This window comes from Barbatula barbatula (genome assembly GCF_947034865.1).
Source record: "Barbatula barbatula genome assembly, chromosome: 24".
Classification (NCBI taxonomy): Eukaryota; Metazoa; Chordata; class Actinopteri; order Cypriniformes; family Nemacheilidae; genus Barbatula; species Barbatula barbatula.
Window position 1 is genome coordinate 3,635,769 of NC_136787.1, and position 19,627 is coordinate 3,655,395.

The following is a 19,627-nucleotide window of genomic DNA, read 5'->3' on the forward strand; positions in this document are numbered from 1 at the left end:
CCTTCTGCTACACAGTGGACTCATAAAAGTATTCATTTAGAAAGAGCAAATCACATGTTGTGAGAACATTTTTAAAAACGGTTCAGTGATTTACAGCAATGTTTTTGAGAGTTAAATATATGTTTGTTTAAACGCTGCTCTGTTCTCCGCTCCCTCACCATCAAGTAGCCTACAACGAGACCCCGCCCCCTTTATTTAGAAACGCTTCACCTCACGTCACGTATGATATGCAAATAATGTCTGCGCGATATTAAAGTATGCCTGTCCGGTGTTTTGACTATCAGCCTGTCGCCTACATGACTTGACGATGTCTGTGTAAAGTCACAATGTGAAGTATACGGGACGAAAGAGTGTATGTCTACAAGGTAAGATGTTTATTCTCAGCGTGGTTTAATATGACAGGCGCACTGTTTCAGTTTTGTCCCCGGCGAAAGAAAACAAAACGAGGACTCATTTACACAGCCGGCCAAAAAATGATGGGCATCAATAAAACGCGATGAGCATATATCGAGGTTTGCTTCGTGAATCTTGTGGATACGAAAAGAAAGCCCACACAATATAGGCTACTAAAGATTAGCCGCTGTAAATTAGCATAACTGGAATGATCTCTTTTCTATAACAAAATGGGCTGTTATAAAACATACTGTAAACATATTGTCAGACAGGTGTTTTGATGTTAAAATCATGTACATGTCAACAAACTTTGAAATGGGTGGAAATTAGGGTGTCTCATTTCAGAACCTGGAGCTGTATACTGAGTATCAAGAGCGCGCGTGCACACACATGCACGCACGCATTTTACTCCTAAAAACCTACTGTACTACTAAAATGTCTGGGAAGGTTACTTTTAAAATGTATTTCACTACAGATAACAAAATGCTTTAAAAAGTAATCTGTAACGTATTTTGTTAGATTACACAAATTTTGTAATTTATCTAAATACTTTGGAATACTAATAAGGAGTACTTGGCTTTCCTCTGCATATTATTTTAAACAACAGCAGTTTTACAGTTTTTCCTCATTGGACATTTTAGTCAACAATTGTGAGTGTATGCCTCACAATTCTAAGAAATAAGTCAGAATTCGGAGATATAAAGTCACAATTGTTAGGAAAAAGTCAAAACTGTGAGACAAAACGTCGCAATTACTTAAAAAAATACTTAAACAAGACACTCACAAACAACTACCACAAAACATGAAAACATTCGTTGGTCATTCAGGTAACAAATAAAGATTTGAGGGTATGTAAATTTTTTTATGTGGCAAGTAGTTCAGGATGCTTTGGCAGATTGTCCCAGTCAGAATCACAGATTGGTGTTTACATTAAAGAATAACTATTACAATGTCATCAAAATGACATTTCAGGCCGTGTGTATTGTTATTGTGTGTGAATGTACGCAATCTGCCCAGTTGTAAAGCTGAAATGGAACGAATAACAAACATATTGGCTTGGGAAAAAGGGGGTCGACTCTGAATCACGCAAAAGATTTGTCTGTTGTTCAAATTTTAGTTCCGTTTTAGATTTCACAGGGTAGACCAGTCACAGCAGACTAGACCATCTGACCAATCAGATCACAGTAGCCTTGCCGAACGAGTCATTTGAGAGTCAGTGAAGAAGTGAGGTAATTATAACTGCCTATTATTATAAAATGAAAGTGTTTTCACGTGCATGAACCTAAACTTGGACACTCCATATACCAATGTAGAACCTTAAAAATCACAAAATATGAACTCTTTAATTGCCTATTACAGTTTATATTAATGTTTAAATTAAATAAATAACATTAAAATTCCAAGTAATCACTTTGGTAATCTAAAATACTTTTTGGATATAACTGTAATTTGATTACAGCCCATTTAAAAATAACTGTAATGAAATACAGTTACTCAAATTTTGTACGTAAAATAGGTAACTAAATTACGTTGAAGTGGTGTATTTCAGTACTCCGCAGCCCTGACTATTAACCCTAAATGCTATTTAAGCAACTGAGGAGTAATTATGTTTTCCTAGACTTCAACACACCAGCCATTTTTAATTAAATCTTGAGACTGGTCAGTTTTTTAATCCTTTCCTGTACACAGTATACAATAGTCTGTTCATGGGAATAAATAATGGATTAAGTCCATGGATTTTTTGTGATCATTAGAGATTAGCCTAACTACTATATAATTGTATATATCTGAATTTTTGCAAAAATATTAATGTAATTACATTAACACTGGGTCTGTCATGGAATCACCAGGCTCTCACCTTACTCCCTCACTCCACTCACAGTCTCCAGAGTTATAATCAGATGTACCTGCACCTTGTCACCAGCCTCATCTGTCACAGTATAAACAACACCTCACTTCACTCAGTCGAGGTCTGGTCTTGACAATGAATGGACAAGTCTCTTCCAAGTCCCTTCCAAGTCTCTTCCAAGTCTCTTCCAAGTCTCTTCCAAGTCTCTTCCACGTCTCTTCCACGTCTCTTCCACGTCTCTTCCCAAGTCATTGGTCACGCCTGCCACGCCATCAACGTCATCTCACAGCACACCTGGAACTAAGGCCCATCAATCACAATCTCCTGAAATCAAAGGACAATATTAGTACAGTCGCCATTCCATTTATCTATATATTTACCTACTGTACTTGTTTACTTACATGTCTGTTAATAAACTCATTGTTCATTCCATCTCACGCCTACGAGTGGTTCTGTGACAGAAGACCAGACCACCGCAATCATGAGTGCACCGGATCCATTTCAGAAGATCATGAATGCATTCAACCACACCGCTGCCAGTCCCTCACACCATCAACATCCACACTTCGTCTACTGTCTCAGCCAGTCTCATGGTCTCACCATCTCCCTACTTTGGTCTGGCGGAAGTGTAACAGATTCCTTCTCCAGTGCACCCTCTATTTACAGCATAACTCCCATTGTTACCCCACCGAAGCATCCATGGTTTCCTTTGTAATCTCACTTCTCATAGGGAAAGCTCTACAGTGGGCTCAATCTCGCACAATTATATTCCCTTCGTCAAGGAACTTCATCTGTCTCTGATTTAGCCATCAGGTTTCGCACACTAGCCTCTGTGAGTGGGTGGAATGAACCTGCTCTGATCACAGCTTATTGACATGGATTAAACCAGAAGTTGCAAATCCACCTCGCCAGTTTTGATGATTCAGCCGGACTGGAAAAAATCATTAGAACGTCCATCCAACTCTCCGAGCAGCTCCATATGTGTGTGCAGTTTGACTTGCATAACCTTATATGTTTTGCTTATAGTCAATGTTTTCTTGTACAGCTGCTTTGTAACAATGAAAATTGTCAAAAGCGCTATATAAATAAAAATGACTTGACTTGACCAGTGAAGTTGATCTATTTGATAACAAGCAGTATGTATTTGGAAAAAAGGTTGCTGCCTAATTACACGTGAATGGAATTATTCAATTATTCACAGTGATTGGTACATCCAGTGTTTACATGAGGTGAAAATACGAATGTACTTTGACCGTTGCCATTGTTTGCCCTTCCTGTGGACAGAGGTATTGTTAATGGCACCAACCCAAAAATTCCTCCTTTGTGGGCTTTATTTCTCATACGGAACTCTTGTAGAAGCATATTCCAGGCTTGTCTCCTCGTTCGTTTGTGCATCCTATTGAACGAAAGGGGCATTACGTCACATGGAAACTATGAATGCTCACTTTCTTTCTCAGTTGCACAGTTTATTGGTAAACTGCATCCATACTTTCTTTTTTTTCTAGAAAATTTTATGAAGTTTAGAGGGGACAGATTTCGCTAATTTTTATTTTATTATTACATAATTTGATCAATGTTCTTATTTGATTTATATCGTATGTTGCTATGTTGTTTTATATGTCAAGTTTAATATGTCAAAATGGTTTTAGTCAACTTCACAAAATTTTGTTTCAGTTTAGCTTGTTTTATGAAAATATAATACTAAAGGCCAGAACCTTTCTTTAGGCATTTTGTTTATGTGGTAATCTCATCCGGTTTTTAATCTTGTCACGCTTGTTGGCTTCAGTCTGAATGCACCGAAGCTGAACAAACACCGATTTATCTATGCATGTATCTTAAATGTGTTCTTCCATGGATGGTTGTGTAGTTTAGCTTGTTGGTAGCGTTTGATTGTGCTGTCATATAGATGTATAGACATAAAAAATAATTTTTGATTTGTATGAGTGTGTCATAATCCACTGAATCATACGTTGATGATTTTTCCTTGTTCCAGGTATGTTTTTGACAAGTTTTTTCTTCTATGATCATTTGAATTGTATACTGATTATATTTTTCTGTTCCAGAATAAAGTGTGCTGAATCTAATAGTGAAACTTTATGGAGACAAACATCAAAGAGGTGACCAATTTTTATAATGAAAATAAAATGTGATGTTTAAAACCTGTCATAAAAAAAGGAAATTAAAGTAACTCCTCTTCTATAACTACCCTTACAAAAAAAAGCTATTCCCAAACAGATAAATGCATCTTGTAGCTTATGGTGAAGTCAGTTTGTAGATTAAAGATGATTTCAGTCAAAAAACATTTAATTCAATGTTAAATTATGTGAGTGGCACGTCTATAGAGTTGTGGCGTTCTGCCGGCGCCAGTGTGTGCACTGATAGAAAACAATATGTTCTTTTTACAAACAATGGTGCTCCTCGGCTCGGTGCTTCCGCATCCGGTGTGCAACCCCCTTAAATCTGGCAACTAAAACTTGAAATGCCTAGAAAAATACTAGCACAAGAAAATAAGAGACGGTTGAAACATAAGGACAAAGTCGCTGGTGGTGTTAACAGATTTGTGGAGAAAAGATAAATGGTATTTTTCTCTAAATGTGATGTTTGTCATATTGCAGAAAAACTATTGAAAAGGAGAAATGAAGAATTGCAGTATGTGGATGTTCCTGCCCCTCATGTTCTCTCTCTTTACAGCTGCCGGCCTTTGGGTTGTGTGAGCATTCGTAGTCCAATTTACTTACATGTAGTACAATGGCTTTTATAGCTATTATATTTTTGACAAATAAATGAATTGTAATGTTTAAAACAGGTATTTTATTGCTGTAGAGGATGAAAAAATAACCCCACTAAGTTCTGAGTACAAGTAAGTGAAATTTACCTATGTTTGTTGGGAAATTAAATGATTTAATATTAGTTTCCATAATAAAAGTAATATTATTATTGAATAATCTAATTCAAACTGATTTTTGTCTATCAAAGGACAGAATCAAAGCCTCCTCCGTATATCAGGTACATCTTCACAAATGTTATCATGAAATGCTTTTTGCTTTATTTATTATTAACATTATATCATTTGTATTATGTTTAGCATTGCAGGCAATGCCCCCCCTGCAAGCTGCGTTTTTAGTCAAGTCATGAACATGGCGGCCTTTGTAGGTATGAATTTGTAGCATGGATTATGCTAAAGAAGTTATTGGAAGTTATAAATCGCAATATGTATATATCAGTTTTTATTTTTCATATGCATGCTACATAGCCAAAGTGGAGCATGAACTGATCCTTTGAAATTGCAAAATTGACGACCATGAGCTTTTATTAACAGACTTTACATTTGTATATATTTGTATTATTTACTGTATTTGAAAATTGCTAGATGAAGCCAGATAATATGGTGGATAGTATTGGTTGTTGAGGTAAAAATGGTCAAACACTTAAAAGAGATAGTTCACCCAAAAATTGCAAATGTTGTCATCATTTACTCACCCTCAGATTGTTCTAAACATTTTTACATTTTGTTGTTCTGCTAAACACAAAAGAAGATATTTGGAAGACTGTCAGTACCCCCCCCTCCCAGTGCTCGAATTGAATCAAGTCTTATGGGGGTCCCCACCATAAGACTTTTTTGGTGGGGGTGGGGGTTATTCTCGCAATATACTATATATACAAAATCAGAACTATTTATAATGGCGATTTAATTCTTGAAACTTGGTAGCGTGTATGTGGCAGTTGGTTTTAGCAGTATGAAAAACAAGTTTTATCACATTCTGAATGGATTATATATAGAACAGAAACCGCAAAACGAGCTCTCACTTTATAATGACTAAAAAGCTGTCGGTCATCTTCATCGAGATCTCTAGCACCACAGAACCAGGCCTGATAATAATTTACGCAAGGAATACAAAAGCCCCGACATGGAGTTGATAAATATAGTGGAACGATAAATAGAGAGAAAATAACCCCTCTAAAAAGTAGAAGCTTCCTCTTCCCGACTGCGAGTGGAGGTTTATTCTCCATTTTTTAGCTGAAGTCAGGTCACCGCAGCGACGCCTATCAAGCAGTCATGTCAACAATGTCAGCGGTCTTTAGACGTGTCAAATTTAAAGTGATAAAGCAATAAATGGGGGATGCGATCTGTTGGGTGAATAAATGATGACATAATTAAAAATTTTGGGTGAACTATACCTTTAAGGTGGTGCCAAGGCAATTGTCAGGTGTCTAAATAAATTATCTCATGGTCATTTGGGCTCAAGGATTTATTCTTGGAGTGCTGAGATATCTGCAGCTGAAAGCTAGACTGCATAAGCCCTGGCTCAACATTGGCAGTTTGGTGGCTTTGTCCCTTGCCTGCTTCGGCATGACTCTAGTTGGGAATTTTCAGGTATGTATTTTTTCAAGTGGTACATAGAGTACAGTACACCAATACATAAATTAATATTATATTATAAACTAAACATCTAGGTCAATCTGAAATATTTTTATTTAGCTGGCAAATGATGAGAAGCTGCATAATATTGGCACATCCATGACCTTTGGTCTTGGCACACTATTCTGCTGGGTCCAGTCCTTCATGACCCTAAAGGTCAACTTGCGAAATGAAGGCAAACGAGCTGGAATTCCCCGCTTCCTGCTGTCCGTAGCTGTCACTTCTTGCATGGTGCTTTGTATCCTTCTTCCTTACAGTGTACCTTCACTGAACTAAAGCAATGTGAAAATTGACATCGTCTGACTGTACAAAAATTATTTGTTAATAATTTCAGGTGCAGGTAAGAACAAAGTAACATTGTAAACTGGCGGCTTTAGAACAAACATTTCAGCCAGGTAGTAGGTTTGATATTACCAATGTGTGTCTGTCTGTACGTGTATGTGACCATAGTAGGGTTGATATTACCAATGTGTGTCTGTCTGTACGTGTATGTGACCATGGACCACAAAAAAAGTCATAAGTCGCAATAGACAACAGTATGTTTTATGGGTCAAAATGGTAGATTTTTCTTTTATACCAAAAATCAGTAGGATATTAAGAAAAAATCATGTTCCATGAAGATATTCTGTAAAATGCTAACAGCCATATAATATATCAAACTTTATTTTTGTGAGTGGATGCAGCAAAATCACAGGTTCTTCAAAAAGGTTCATAGAATAAAAATATTTGGTTATATTTTGGGATCCACTTTTTGGACCTTCAAAATATCATCCAATGTTCACTCCCATTATAAAGCTTGGAAGACCCCAGATACGTGGTATTATAAGTCTGACTGCATTTTTCTGAAAGAAGAAAGTTATATAAAAATAGGATGCCTTGAGTGTGAGTAAAACATAAGGTAATTTAGTTGTATGGGTGAAATATCCTTAATTAAAATGAAAATAATAATCTAGCTACCTGTTATAAATTTCCCAGTTTTTATTGCTTCCTTGACCACAAATTACAGATTTTGCTCTAATGGCACAGCGGCTACACATGCATGCTGCCCGGGCACAATGGGCCTTGGTTATGTTTTTCCTGACATACCTGAGCACATTTGCCATTGAGTTCCGTCACTGCCATTTTGAGATGGTGTGTAGTGAGAACCAGGAACCTCCAGTTAGAATGTCTGAAAGTTTCTCTGAGGTCTCAGAATACCAATCTGACCACCTATAATCTTTCTTTGGTAATACCTGTTGAGTCCTCTACTTCCTATGTTTGCACGTTTATCAGTCATGCATGTTAATGGAATGTTACTTCTCCAGAAAGAACTCTGGATGACTGTTCTGAATGTATAGACTTTCTGAAAGCAACAAAGTCATAAAACGCACAAAGTGACACTGCTTTGGAAATCAAATACCAAGGTTGCTTATAAAATTAGCAAATATAAATACAGGTTCACCTTTTTTGGCAAAATAAATCATTTTTGTTGAAGGATTTAAATTATTTTCTTTGATTTGAAAGCATATATGATAGTTTAAAGACAGTAAAAAACATTTTATAGTTTACAGTATAGGATTTAATCACCAAAAATCTGTTCTGTGATATAGTGCTTTGATACAAAAATAGAGGATGAAATTAAGATTTCTTTGAGAATCTTCAGGTTGCTATTCAGGTTGCTATTGCTATAGACGTGACAGTCTATAGAACAAACTTCAACATAGGAAACATAAAAGTTGAATCAACCTCTTGCAAGTAAACTAGAGTTAGTAGGCAACACCATGAAGACATTGTTAATGGTTCACAGATTATTCATAGTCATAGATCTGCGTAAATTTATAAAGTGCAAGGTTATGAAGCAGACCAAATTAATGTGTGCATCAAACAGCATTTATTTCATTCAAGTATGAAAACGTTTATGTACTATTTTTATACTGAAATATCTTTTTGTCACAAAGTGTAGTTTTGTTGAGATTTTTGTTACTGTTATTTTACCATGTGTACCATGCTTTTTTCACAGGTTGTGGCTGTATTGTACTACCACTTTTTGTACCTTCCTGTACTACTGTACGTTCCTTAAGAATGTAAACCCAATTTGTTTTTGCACAAACGGAATTAGCATTGTATGGCATTGTATAAAAATATATTTTAATTGTACAGTTAACATAAATTTGAAGAATTTGCTTTTCAGTACACGAATAACTGATGTCATGTAATATACCTCTTTTATTGTAATACATTAAAACATATCAATTTTCTTTTTGGGTTTGACTTTGTTCCCTGAAGGCTATCCAGCTGTTACATGAGCTGTAAAAGGCCCATATTGAAAGACCAATAACAAATTGTGATTTAAAGACCACGCAGTAATTTAGAGGAGGCTTATAGACAGAGTTTTAAGAAAGAAAGATAATTTTGAAATACATTTCATTATGTACCTGAAGTTTAAGTGCTGATGAGAAATCAAATCTTTGAATTTATAAACTGAGATCCAGTAATACTTTAATGGAGACGAGAAATTAGATGCAATTATTTAGAATTATAGAATAATTCTATTAACATCTTTATAAGACATGTAGATGTCATACAATGTGTATACTTGATTTAAGGTTTACGAACGCTGTATTTTCCATATACCGTGCATGTTTGTGTGTCTTCTTTGCTCCGCCTCTCTGAAACGCACTGATATTTTACAAAGCTCAATGCTCTGAAAAAAGCAAGGTGTGCTATGATTGGCCAGTTCACTAGTGTGTAGTGATTGGCCGAATACTGCACGGAAATTTAACGCATCTTACCATATTCGGAACATCAGGTTCCAAAACTACTGACCGTTGATAAAATGGCATGCATCGATCCAACTAGACAAGGTGTCAACATTGATACTCGTTTCAGAGAAGCTGCAGCGTGGACACTACTTAACAATGTTTTTTCTAAAGCAATCACCTCTCTTAAGTGAATTGGAGATTGCAGGCACTCTCGATCTTGCCGTCCTGTTTAGCTATTCTGCATCCTCACCCGAGTTATCTGCCTTAAGTTCTCCTCTGTGCATCCGGTTGTTCTTGAGGCCTTCTGTTTGGTTGACAAAGTTGACATCTTTACTTCGAGTAATTGCAAAAGACCCAGTGCAAAAATCTGATAAATGTGATATTGTGTGCTTTCAAAAGAGATAAAGTGCATGAAGTCTTCTTTAGGACTACTTTTGGTGTATTTAACATTTAATAAGGACAGTACGTTTGTATGTATTTGGAAAGATACAATTACATCCAATACTAACAATGTACATAACAAATATGGAGGGTATAGACAAAGTATCCAAACATAATTATGTCACATGCTACATATTAATGTTCCACATAAAACGTTTCATCAATGTAGATACACTACAATGCTAAGTTGGATTTCAGTGTAAAAAATACAAGCACCTGGAAAACTTGGGGTTTAAGTTCAGTAGAACAAATAATCATTACACCAAATTAGGCTTTCACTAATAACCCAATGTCATAATCAAAGTTCATTTTGTCAAACATTTGCACTCAGTTCCAACTGGTTGAAAGATGTGATGATCCTATAATTCTTCCTTTCATCTTCAGTTAACTCCATGTTACCAGGTCGTACTACTACTGCCACATTCACCCCAGCATCCTCTGCTGCCTTTGCCTCTGTAAGGGAGACATTAGAATATAGATTTCAGACAGTCGGCTGCCCACAAAGTATGGTCAAATCACTTAAAGCTGAAATGGGTCATTTCTGCGCCGCTAGGTTTACAAAAGATATTTCCTGGACACCTTCCCATCTGTCAGTGGTCTGACAAACACATACTCCCACCTATGAATAACCAAATAGACAGTGGGTTACTGTATGGCTATTCCGGTATTTTGTCTAAAGGAAGCTGGGACTCCACCAGTATGAACAGAACAGCCAAATGTGTATGGCTACACAGTATACAGTATATATATAAAAAGTTCTGTTATCGCCCCATGGTGGAAAACGAAACCGTTCCCGCCTGAAATGAACAATTAGGCAATGAGAACCAATGGCTTGATGTTGGAAAAGTGCTGAGAGTTTGATTAGAGATATCAAGGTTATCATTTCACAGGTTGTTCTTTACATAGTGTAGAATAATTTGATGTAGAAAATAAATAACTTGGGTTTCACAGGCAGGGTCACATTTGTCTCTGCATACAAAGTTGGTATTTACAAAATATATATTGCATGTCAACTCTTAATAAATAAAACAATTTAAACCAAAAATAATTAAGGCATCTTTGTAAACCCACCTCGTGTGACATCGGTTAAGAACATGATCTCCTCTGGTTGGCAGCCAATCTTCTCTGCAATGTTTTCATAGCTTTTGCTTTCAACTTTGGCACCAATGTTAGTGTCAAAGTGACCATCAAACAGCTAAGACAGACATTTACAAAGTGTCAATTTTAGAAGTCAAAGCACATAAGTTTTTACATCAAGCAAATAGGTTTGATACTTATACTGACTAATTCACACTGAGAGCTTTCCAACCATGGCACCGAACCATTCTAAACACGGTCTGAAGCGGTAAAGGGTTTGTTTCCACGTGAGCCTGGTTCGGCACCGTGCGATTACAAACTGTTCATGGCCCCGAATTTAATCGTGCTGATAGATGACGTCACCACTCAGGATTAGTCACTTGTCAGTGGTCTAGATAACACTTTCTCTCTGTAGCCAAAATAGTGCGTTATTAAAGTAGGAAAAAAGGGAACTTAGCTGGTTAACAGCTGGAGCTGGGGGTGCCAAGTAAAATGAAAACGATATCGCTGTCATAGCTTAGTCTCTTGCAAAATGTCCTGCATCCTTTTAGTTGTCACATTAAGAAACACATTCTTTAACCCGAAACGCACATGCGACGTTTCGCCAGTGTTTATTTAACTATTTAACAGCGCTGTGTCAAAAGCAGCACCCCAGAGCATACCAGTGTCCAAAGAGCTCATAAAAACGCAACAATTTTTTAAAGCCTGACTTTTATCCAATGTGTGAGAAAATGGCAGTGATTTCAGTCATCAAGAGGCTGTGACATCTGTCAGTAGATCAGGTACCTCCCATGTCAACTTGCCGGATAAAAAGTCCCTAAAACATCGTCAGTTGTGTGGCTTTGAAACTGTGTTCAGCTTAGAGGTTGTGGTTAAGAGTAATGAACAACAGTTATTTGCAAATAAAATACTACATTTTAAAAGGTAATCCTTTTCATTATTCTTTTAGTTTTCTCTTTTTGAGAAGATCTTCAAAGAGCTTCCTTCTGTGCTCAAAATTTTAAGAGACACTTAACCTTTAGTTTAATTGCCATTAAAACTGTTTTATGTTATATAACATTTGATCTATGCCTTAATCATGTTGTAGTTAAATAAAAATAATTCTAATAATTCTGAGCTAATAATTTGAAAAAAACATAAAAGTGATATAATAACGGTATGAAAACACAGTTTTACACTACCTTTCAGTGGTGGCCCACACAAACGGATAACCTGTCCCACATTTGGTTTGTTGGGTGATGGTCACCCTAGTTACCGAGGCAGTGAGTAATGCATTTGCATTTACGTTGTAAAAAAAGTCCGTTATCAGCCTTACGGTGGCAAATGAAACCATTTACGTACCAGCTGGATTGGCACGGAGTGGAACGATTAAGCAACGAGAACGGTTTGGCGTGAGGGTGGAAAAGCACTCACTGATAACATCATATTTGAAGTTTGAAGCGAAAATGTTTGTATATACATTTTAGCAGGGCATAATACATCATATCATTAACAACGATAAGTGAGGTACAATAATGATTATCAAGCAAAATCGATTGAAATTAACAGTTCTAAAGTTACTGCTCATAATAATAGAAACGTCTTGCCAAAACTTGATCTCCACTGTCTTCCTTTCTATTGCTAGTCACAGCATTGCATTGCTGCTCATTTAAATAAATGTTTTGTTTTTTTATTTACATAAACGTTGTCACTGCAAATCACTATCAGTGTGAATACATCAGGCTTACATCTAATAGATCGTCTTCAACAGAATAGCCGAACAGTAGCTTCTGTGCCTCCACACTTCCTGAGGAGTAGATGTAGATCTGCAAACCATGATGCCTCCACTGTCTGATGGCTGGTACCACGTCTGGGTACACCCTGCAAACAAAAAAAACCCCAAAATATTATCATCTCTCGTGTCTATTACTGGAACACTGAATTGGGGGCACACAGAATACATTTGGGGGCAGCTTAAATCGTTCTGCTACACAATTATTCACATTTCCCCATTTTAACTGCATTACTTTTAAAGGCTTTGGAAATAAATTGACTTCTTACAATCCACCAATTTATTAGATTTTTTTATTCATCAGATTCTATTAGATCGCTTTATCAAAAAGACACGATCCCGTTGAGCAGTTTCTTCAAAGACTGGTCAGAATTTGCAACAACATAGTTTAGTCTGACCACAGCCATAACGTAAGTATTTTACAATCCAGTTTACTTAAATTATACTTGGCCCTAATCTAATGCAAAGAGTCTATTCTTTATCACTCCGGCATACATGGGCTGTATGTGTTAAAACAGATTATGTTACTTACTCGCCTTTAATTTTCCCCATCAGATAGGCTGCTCTCCACATGTGGCCTTGCAACTGTTTGAGTGCAGTAGTTTTTCTGTCTGCAGCCATCAGCCAGAGCACGTTATCCACAACCTCACGGATTGCCTTCTCCTCATCTGTGTGTACAGTCTGGTCAACTGCATGAACACGACATGCTTTATTTTGCCGCAGGTCTTCTTCAGCCTGTAAATAGACATGTGTTTTATTGAGTGAACCATACATAGATTAACCAAGCATACTGCAAGGTCCATCACAATTTTGTTATATATGCATGGCAATGCCATGGATCTGTGACATACATCATTGTATTGGTATGTCTTCAAGAGATAGCATAACTATGTCCAAAAAACATAGTAAATTAGTAATACCATGTTATTAAGTAGACATAAACCATGATACCAAAATGAATGCACTGATTTTTGAGCTGATACAGCTTTTAGAACAAACAATGGGCCGATTCTAGTAGAAGTGTTAAAGCTCTTAAGGGGTCGCACACGGAAGCGCCACGCTAGGCAGCACCATTGTTGCGCTATATTGTTTTATATAATTGTAAACACACTTTTTGTAAAATCGCACTTAATGTTCAAATTGAATTGTGTTGAATATGCCACAGATTAACTTCACCTGACGTGTAGTAACATCAAACAAGCAAACTGGAATGCTTCTGAATTTGGTTTGATTTTAGCCATAATAACCCAAATAAAATAAAAACATGATTACATGATAAAAAAACATGAATTTTGGAACCAAACTCTTCATATATATATATGTGTGTGTGTGTGTGTGTGTGTATGTATGTATGTATGGATGTATAGTGGCCCCTTCATTTTCAAAATGGGACCCCTAAAATGTTTATTTAGGCTCTGCCACTGATCTCTACAGCTAATTATATTTATTTGTATTAAGGTTTCAAGGTTTGTTCTTGGTTAATGCAATTGTGCACCTACAGTAAGGCTTAGTAACAATTTAAAGAAAACAAAGCATAGGCTTTGAATGAGTATTTGTGGTTATGTCAGCATAAGCGACGTGAAGATAACTTTAAAAGAAAAGGCTCACAATACTCTGTTTTGATGTTGACCTGTTTTTTGAGCAGATGGACGTCCTGTTTGCATTCATCTTCCTCCCAATGTGCAGTCAGATAATCCTCCAGATTCTCTCTTATGTAGGGAAATAATATGTCCTGCAAAAGCGAAATAAACGATTGAACTGGTTTTCAAGCATATCGTGAATCTGATATGATACGTGTTTATTTATTTTTTTCCAGTATCTAGCATTTACCTTAACAAACGTGATGGGCGTCGTGGTTCCTTCAATGTCCAGCAGAAAAGCTCTTATATTTTCTGGAATTGAGATCGCTGCCATTTTTTATTAATGACAAACGATACAGATGTTATTTAAAGTCTTGTGTTGTATTTGACAGTGTCAGATGAGCACAATAATAGCATCGAGGCTAGCGGTGAGCTAACACATGGGGCAGATGTGAGGTTGCCAAAGCCATACGCCCATAAATCCCCCACGTTATCGGTAATCGATTACAGCCCAGCTTGTACGTTCTGTTTGTATATACTATTATAGTACTGTTTATAGTTTTCTACACTTTTCTTCTATATCGATGCATACACTGCATAAAAATTAACAATATGTGAATAGGGAATTTGTATATCTGGCAACATTGCTAGCTGACGAGCCGTTGAAAGAGACAATTATCATAGAATGCTTTATTTCATGTTTTTTAATATTTTATGATTACAGTGTTTAAAATATATTTAAAACTTTTTTAAGAAAGTGTCTTACACATGAAATTGAAAACGTAAAACCTTTTACATTGAATTGCCACAATGCATTAACCAAATCGCATGAACACATTTCAGACCACTATGCTTCAATTTACCATATGAAAAGTATAAATGGGGACAGAGATAAACGATGTACTAGAGTGGCGTTGAACCAGACAAGAAGAAGGAAAAATTGACCTCGCGTGGAGGAGAATATGAAAGAAATGTACATAGCAAGAGGCTAATCCGAAAGATGGCAGCAGTGCAACACTTTGGATACCGGGCCGCCCAAACAACAAAGAACTGTGCTTTTCTTCTTCATTTCAGGGCAGGCAGTTTGCGTCACTGACTGATCTCCCTCCGCCATTTTGTTAGACGCGGCACTTTATTTGTCCGACCTTTTAAAGTCGCTGAAATACGGTCTTGCACTTTCCACATTCGATCTATTTGCAGCTACCACAGAATGCTGACCGAAGAGCAGACCGACTTCAGCACAGATGAGTTTCCTGAGGGATCGAAAATAAATGCTAGTAAAAACCAGCAGGATGACGGGTAAGTGTTGAGATGAGAGGGGGAGAGAGAGAGAGAGAGAGAGAGAGAGAGAGAGAGAGAGGCCTTCAGATGTTAAAACTCATACGCTGTTAATTTCAAATATATATGAATGGGCTAAAATGAACCTCTCATACAAATTTTTAATCGGGTTAATATATCATATTGTTGTAATTCTGTTTAAACTATGACGTTACCCTGTTGTCTGTGAACCAGCACACTTTTGCCATAGCAAGCTAGCTAGCATTTTGGCACCAAATGGCTCAGACGTAACGTTAGGTCACTCGAATAGTTTTTCTGATGATGCTTTACCCTTTACAAAGTGTATCATTTGAACACGATGGTAATAGAAGTGGGAATACAGCAGTAACGTTAACGGTGTAAAAACGCACAGTGGTTACCGTACTGTTATGTGTCAAAATACATGTTTTTAAAGCTGGTGTTATTGGAGTACCGTTAGTTCACTTCAAAATTTGCCTCCATTGACTTTCATTAGTAGGAATATTTTTTTTTTGAAGTGCACTAGCGTTAGTCCTTTAACTGTTTCATTCAAATATTAGTGGAAACCATCCATACGTTTAAGTCTTCCATAAGACCTGCTTATTTGGTGGAACATTGTGTGCAAAGGTCATGGATTCTATCTCAGGGAACAAACTTATTAATGCATGTTTGCAGGAAAATGTTTATTGGTGGGCTCAGCTGGGACACCAGCAAGAAAGACCTTTCTGATTATCTATCGAAGTTTGGGGAAGTCTTGGACTGCACTATTAAAACAGATCCTATGACTGGACGCTCCAGGGGCTTTGGATTTGTGCTCTTCAGAGATGCTGAGAGTGTTGATAAGGTAAATGTTCTGGACGCTATTATGGTTATATCATCATTTTGTGTTTACATCATGTTTAAAAAATGTTCTTGGTATGCTTTTGTAGGTGTTAGAGATCCCAGAACACAAGCTGGATGGGAAACTAATCGATCCCAAAAGAGCCAAGGCAATTCAGGGTAAGGAGCCCCCCAAGAAAGTGTTTATTGGCGGTTTAAGTCCGGACACTTCTGAAGATCAGATCCGGGAATACTTTGGAGCTTATGGAGAAGTAAGTCCTTCAGAAACATTTGAACTTCGGGACAGGTATGACTTCCTAATTATTTCTATTTCACCATGCTTATTTGTGTGTTTTTTTTCTATCTCTCTTGCAAGATTGAAAACATTGAGCTGCCCACAGACACAAAAACAAACGAAAGGCGAGGTTTCTGCTTTATAACATATGCTTCAGAGGAGCCAGTTGAGAAACTTCTGGAGAACAGATACCATGAAATTGGATCAGGAAAGGTATGTTCACGCACATAACAAATGTTGTCTGATTTTATGTTATTTAATTATGTCTTGCATCTTAATGTTATTTATGTAAAATGCCACACTGTTTGGCTACATCAAAAGGTAAACTTGTAGTTAAAATACGGCACGTTTAACATCATTCACTATATCCACACAAGCAATCATTTAATTATTTTATTTAAAACACCACATGTACATGTACATGTACATTTGAGTAGCATTTTGAACGTTTGTGTTGTATTTTCTTGTTTTAAATTGGAAGTCAAACAAAACACACAAACGACACATAATCAACTTATGATCTTTCAAAGTGCTTTTGCTACTGAAGTTGAAGTCAGATTCACTTTGCAAAACATACTTCCAAATTATGAATAAGAGGATCATAAAAACGTAATCCAGGTAATATTGACTTTTTATTTACTATTTATTTTCAGTGTGAAATCAAAGTTGCTCAACCCAAAGAAGTGTACAGGCAGCAGCAAAACAGAGGAAACCGGGGGTTTGGGGGAGGGCGAGGAGGCTTCAGAGGCCGAGGTAGAGGAGGTATGCATATGATTTCTGCTGTCTCTGGCAGGCTTTTCCATCCAGATGTACTAAAACAAATTGTGGTTATTTTCAACTCTCCCTGAGCAGGTCAGAGTCAAGGCTACAATCAAGGATACAACAACTACTATGGCCAGAACTATGGAGGCTATGGAAACGGATACAACCAAGGCTATAATGGATATACTGGCTATGACTATTCTGGGTATAATTATCAGAATTATGGATATGGACAAGGCTATGATGATTACAATGGTAAGCTGACATTTATAAATAATAATATGCAGGGTGAGGCCATGGCAGTAACTAACTTAAGGGGACAAAATAATTTTAAATGTTTGTGCCATCAAACCTGTTTTTATTCAGGTAACAAACTATGAACACGCAGTGTTTTACCTCGAACTTGAGTTTTCACTCAACCTAGTATTTAAGTAGTGTTTGGAGGGTCAGGTTGAGGACTGATGTGCTTAATCTTATCCCATTATTTTTAGGTCAACAGAGCAGTTATGGCAAGGCCTCACGGGATGGTGGAAACCATCAGAATAGCTACCAACCATATTGACATAGCGACTTTACGTTCATATTAATGGTAAGGTTATATCTTTGCTGCACTTCGATCCAACTTCAATGTTAAAGATCAATAGACACCTAGTATCCTAATGGTAAAAGGGATATGCATATTATTGCACTACAGTTAAACATGTCTATAGATCTTTAATTGCAAATGTTTGTGTAGCCATTTTGCCTTTTTAGCATGACAGAAAAACGTAAGTGTTTTTCTGTAGGTTTCCTTCTCCTCCTACTTTTAACAGGTGGTCATAAAGGAATAACATAGAGACTTGATAGCAATGGTAACAGGTAAAGTACTGCTAAGGGGTACAGAGTAAGGACGCCTCTCCTTATTTTTCTTTTCTTTCCCTAATTCTGATTATTGTACCTTGTTTGTACCTGCCAGCGGGGACTTCATTGCAGGCCGTGTGTCCCCTGACCACGACATTCTCTGGGCGTCGCACATAGCGGGCAGAGAGCACGGCATGCACAAGAAAACGCTGTCCAGTGGTATGGTCTCTTCAAACTTCCTGTACCAGCGTAAAAAAAAAGTCAAAGGAGATTCCCCCATTTTCCTTAAGTTGTCGGTTTTCTTTAACATTTAAAAATGTGTTTTTTACAGGTATTTATTAATGTAACCTAAAAGTGATTGATAACTGCTTTGTTGTCCTCTCTTTTTCAATTTAAGTGCTCTTGTATTTCAGTTGTGGAGCATCAATGATTTTGATTTTTGTTGGTTTCTTCCTTAAAACGTCACCTCCCTTGTAAATTGTATAAACTCATAATGCTTGATTTTTGTCTTTAGAGCCCATAGAGAACTTCAAATGGGTACACTACAAGTCTTGTCCTTAAACATAGGTTTTCAAGATCATATGTAAAGTTGGGTTTGAAGCCATTAAAAGCTGATGAAATCTGTGTTAGACAGATGCAAAATATTGGCTGTATATATAAATCACATCTCTAAATTTTAAAGAGAAAGCATTGGGAGTGGCTCCTTGAAGGTGTTTATCAACTAACCTCATGGAGTCAAAGCTTTTGCTGGCTTATAAGCTGTATTCTGTGAATCTAAATATGATTATCCACATATGATCTTTAATTTTTAATGGTGATTTTCCTAGTTTAAAATCAACAGCTCAAGAAGTTTAACAAACATGGACGTGCTTTTTTACTGTTGTAAATCAGAATAAATCATGGTGTTTTTTTCTCTTGTAGGTCGGCAGGCTGACTTGAGCTTTTGACTTTGTTCCCTGGAGGCAGCTTGTGGATTCCTGTCCTTAAACAACTATAAAAATGATATTTGGTCCTCTTGAGACAAATCCTGTGTCCAACCTTGTAAATAGTGCAGTGTTTTGTTTCTAAGTTTGCCTTATTCTGTGCTTTATTCATATAGAATCTGTAGGTTTTGTGCTGATGTGTTCTTAAATGTTCAGTAGGAAAGTGTCATTTTTTTTGTATTTTAGTTTTTTCCTGCAGTTTTTGGATAAAGGGATTAAAAATGGGAAAAAAGTTGTTGTCGTTTTTTCATATGGTTTGGGGACTTGGTTAATATTTTCGTTAAGATGAGTAGGATGCCTAAAATGCTGTTTGGTCAGTTTACTACGTTTTGAGTGATAGCCAAAGGACACTAGTTACGT

The 19,627-nt window shown here is 36.8% G+C and overlaps 3 protein-coding genes across 15 annotated transcripts; 2 read left to right on the top strand and 1 right to left on the bottom strand.

Annotated features, from left to right (window-relative positions):
- The first annotated feature begins 156 nt into the window (after positions 1-156).
- tmem150c (transmembrane protein 150C) lies at positions 157-8,905 on the top strand. Of its 6 annotated transcripts, none has more exons than XM_079448907.1 (10): positions 195-365; positions 4,306-4,359; positions 4,858-4,952; positions 5,049-5,102; positions 5,219-5,248; positions 5,328-5,395; positions 6,490-6,617; positions 6,723-6,900; positions 7,669-7,887; positions 8,662-8,899. In XM_079448907.1, the coding sequence occupies exons 3-9, from the start codon at positions 4,879-4,881 to the stop codon at positions 7,875-7,877; spliced, it is 741 nt and encodes a 246-aa protein (XP_079305033.1). In that variant the 5' UTR covers positions 195-365; positions 4,306-4,359; positions 4,858-4,878; the 3' UTR covers positions 7,878-7,887; positions 8,662-8,899. The 6 variants fall into 6 exon arrangements, with proteins under 6 accessions (XP_079305030.1, XP_079305033.1, XP_079305035.1 ...); XM_079448909.1 differs by lacking the exon at positions 195-365 and adding an exon at positions 3,566-3,714; XM_079448908.1 differs by lacking the exon at positions 195-365 and adding an exon at positions 4,027-4,235 and having other exon boundaries at positions 8,662-8,898.
- Positions 8,906-9,827: 922 nt separating this feature from the next.
- Positions 9,828-15,305, bottom strand: enoph1 (enolase-phosphatase 1). 2 transcript variants are annotated; one of them, XM_079449234.1, is made up of 6 exons: positions 14,523-15,305; positions 14,323-14,424; positions 13,225-13,427; positions 12,649-12,781; positions 10,916-11,039; positions 9,828-10,297 (listed from the first exon to the last, which is right to left on the bottom strand). In XM_079449234.1, exons 1-6 carry the CDS (start codon positions 14,604-14,606, stop codon positions 10,158-10,160), a joined length of 786 nt encoding a protein of 261 aa, XP_079305360.1. In that variant the 5' UTR covers positions 14,607-15,305; the 3' UTR covers positions 9,828-10,157. The 2 variants fall into 2 exon arrangements, with proteins under 2 accessions (XP_079305360.1, XP_079305361.1); XM_079449235.1 differs by having other exon boundaries at positions 14,301-14,424; positions 14,523-14,655.
- Positions 14,779-19,625, top strand: hnrnpdl (heterogeneous nuclear ribonucleoprotein D-like). Of its 7 annotated transcripts, none has more exons than XR_013786235.1 (9): positions 15,178-15,571; positions 16,244-16,412; positions 16,498-16,659; positions 16,764-16,895; positions 17,336-17,444; positions 17,535-17,699; positions 17,936-18,033; positions 18,400-18,503; positions 19,206-19,563. XR_013786235.1 is itself a non-coding variant. In XM_079449230.1 (8 exons), the coding sequence occupies exons 1-7, from the start codon at positions 15,483-15,485 to the stop codon at positions 18,004-18,006; spliced, it is 897 nt and encodes a 298-aa protein (XP_079305356.1). In that variant the 5' UTR covers positions 14,779-15,482; the 3' UTR covers positions 18,007-18,033; positions 19,206-19,625. The 7 variants fall into 7 exon arrangements, 4 of the variants coding, with proteins under 4 accessions (XP_079305356.1, XP_079305359.1, XP_079305357.1 ...); XR_013786236.1 differs by having other exon boundaries at positions 17,336-17,435; positions 19,206-19,493; XM_079449230.1 differs by lacking the exon at positions 18,400-18,503 and having other exon boundaries at positions 14,779-15,571; positions 19,206-19,625.
- Positions 19,626-19,627: the final 2 nt, after the last annotated feature.

What these genes read in the sequence shown, in the direction of transcription:
- hnrnpdl (XM_079449230.1), top strand. Translation starts at nt 15,483, where the DNA reads ATGCTGACCGAAGAGCAGACCGACTTCAGCACAGATGAGTTTCCTGAG. An exon ending in AAAAACCAGCAGGATGACGG is followed by an intron (nt 15,572 to 16,243) that starts GTAAGTGTTGAG and finishes GCATGTTTGCAG; the next exon opens with GAAAATGTTTATTGGTGGGC. An exon ending in CAGAGGCCGAGGTAGAGGAG is followed by an intron (nt 17,445 to 17,534) that starts GTATGCATATGA and finishes CTCCCTGAGCAG; the next exon opens with GTCAGAGTCAAGGCTACAAT.
- tmem150c (XM_079448904.1), top strand. Translation starts at nt 4,879, where the DNA reads ATGAAGAATTGCAGTATGTGGATGTTCCTGCCCCTCATGTTCTCTCTC. An exon ending in GCTGCCGGCCTTTGGGTTGT is followed by an intron (nt 4,953 to 5,048) that starts GTGAGCATTCGT and finishes TGTTTAAAACAG; the next exon opens with GTATTTTATTGCTGTAGAGG. An exon ending in AAGCCTCCTCCGTATATCAG is followed by an intron (nt 5,249 to 5,327) that starts GTACATCTTCAC and finishes TATTATGTTTAG; the next exon opens with CATTGCAGGCAATGCCCCCC.
- enoph1 (XM_079449234.1), bottom strand. Translation starts at nt 14,606, where the DNA reads ATGGCAGCGATCTCAATTCCAGAAAATATAAGAGCTTTTCTGCTGGAC. An exon ending in CGCCCATCACGTTTGTTAAG is followed by an intron (nt 14,425 to 14,522) that starts GTAAATGCTAGA and finishes TCGCTTTTGCAG; the next exon opens with GACATATTATTTCCCTACAT. An exon ending in ATGGGGAAAATTAAAGGCGA is followed by an intron (nt 12,782 to 13,224) that starts GTAAGTAACATA and finishes TTTTGTTTGCAG; the next exon opens with GGTGTACCCAGACGTGGTAC.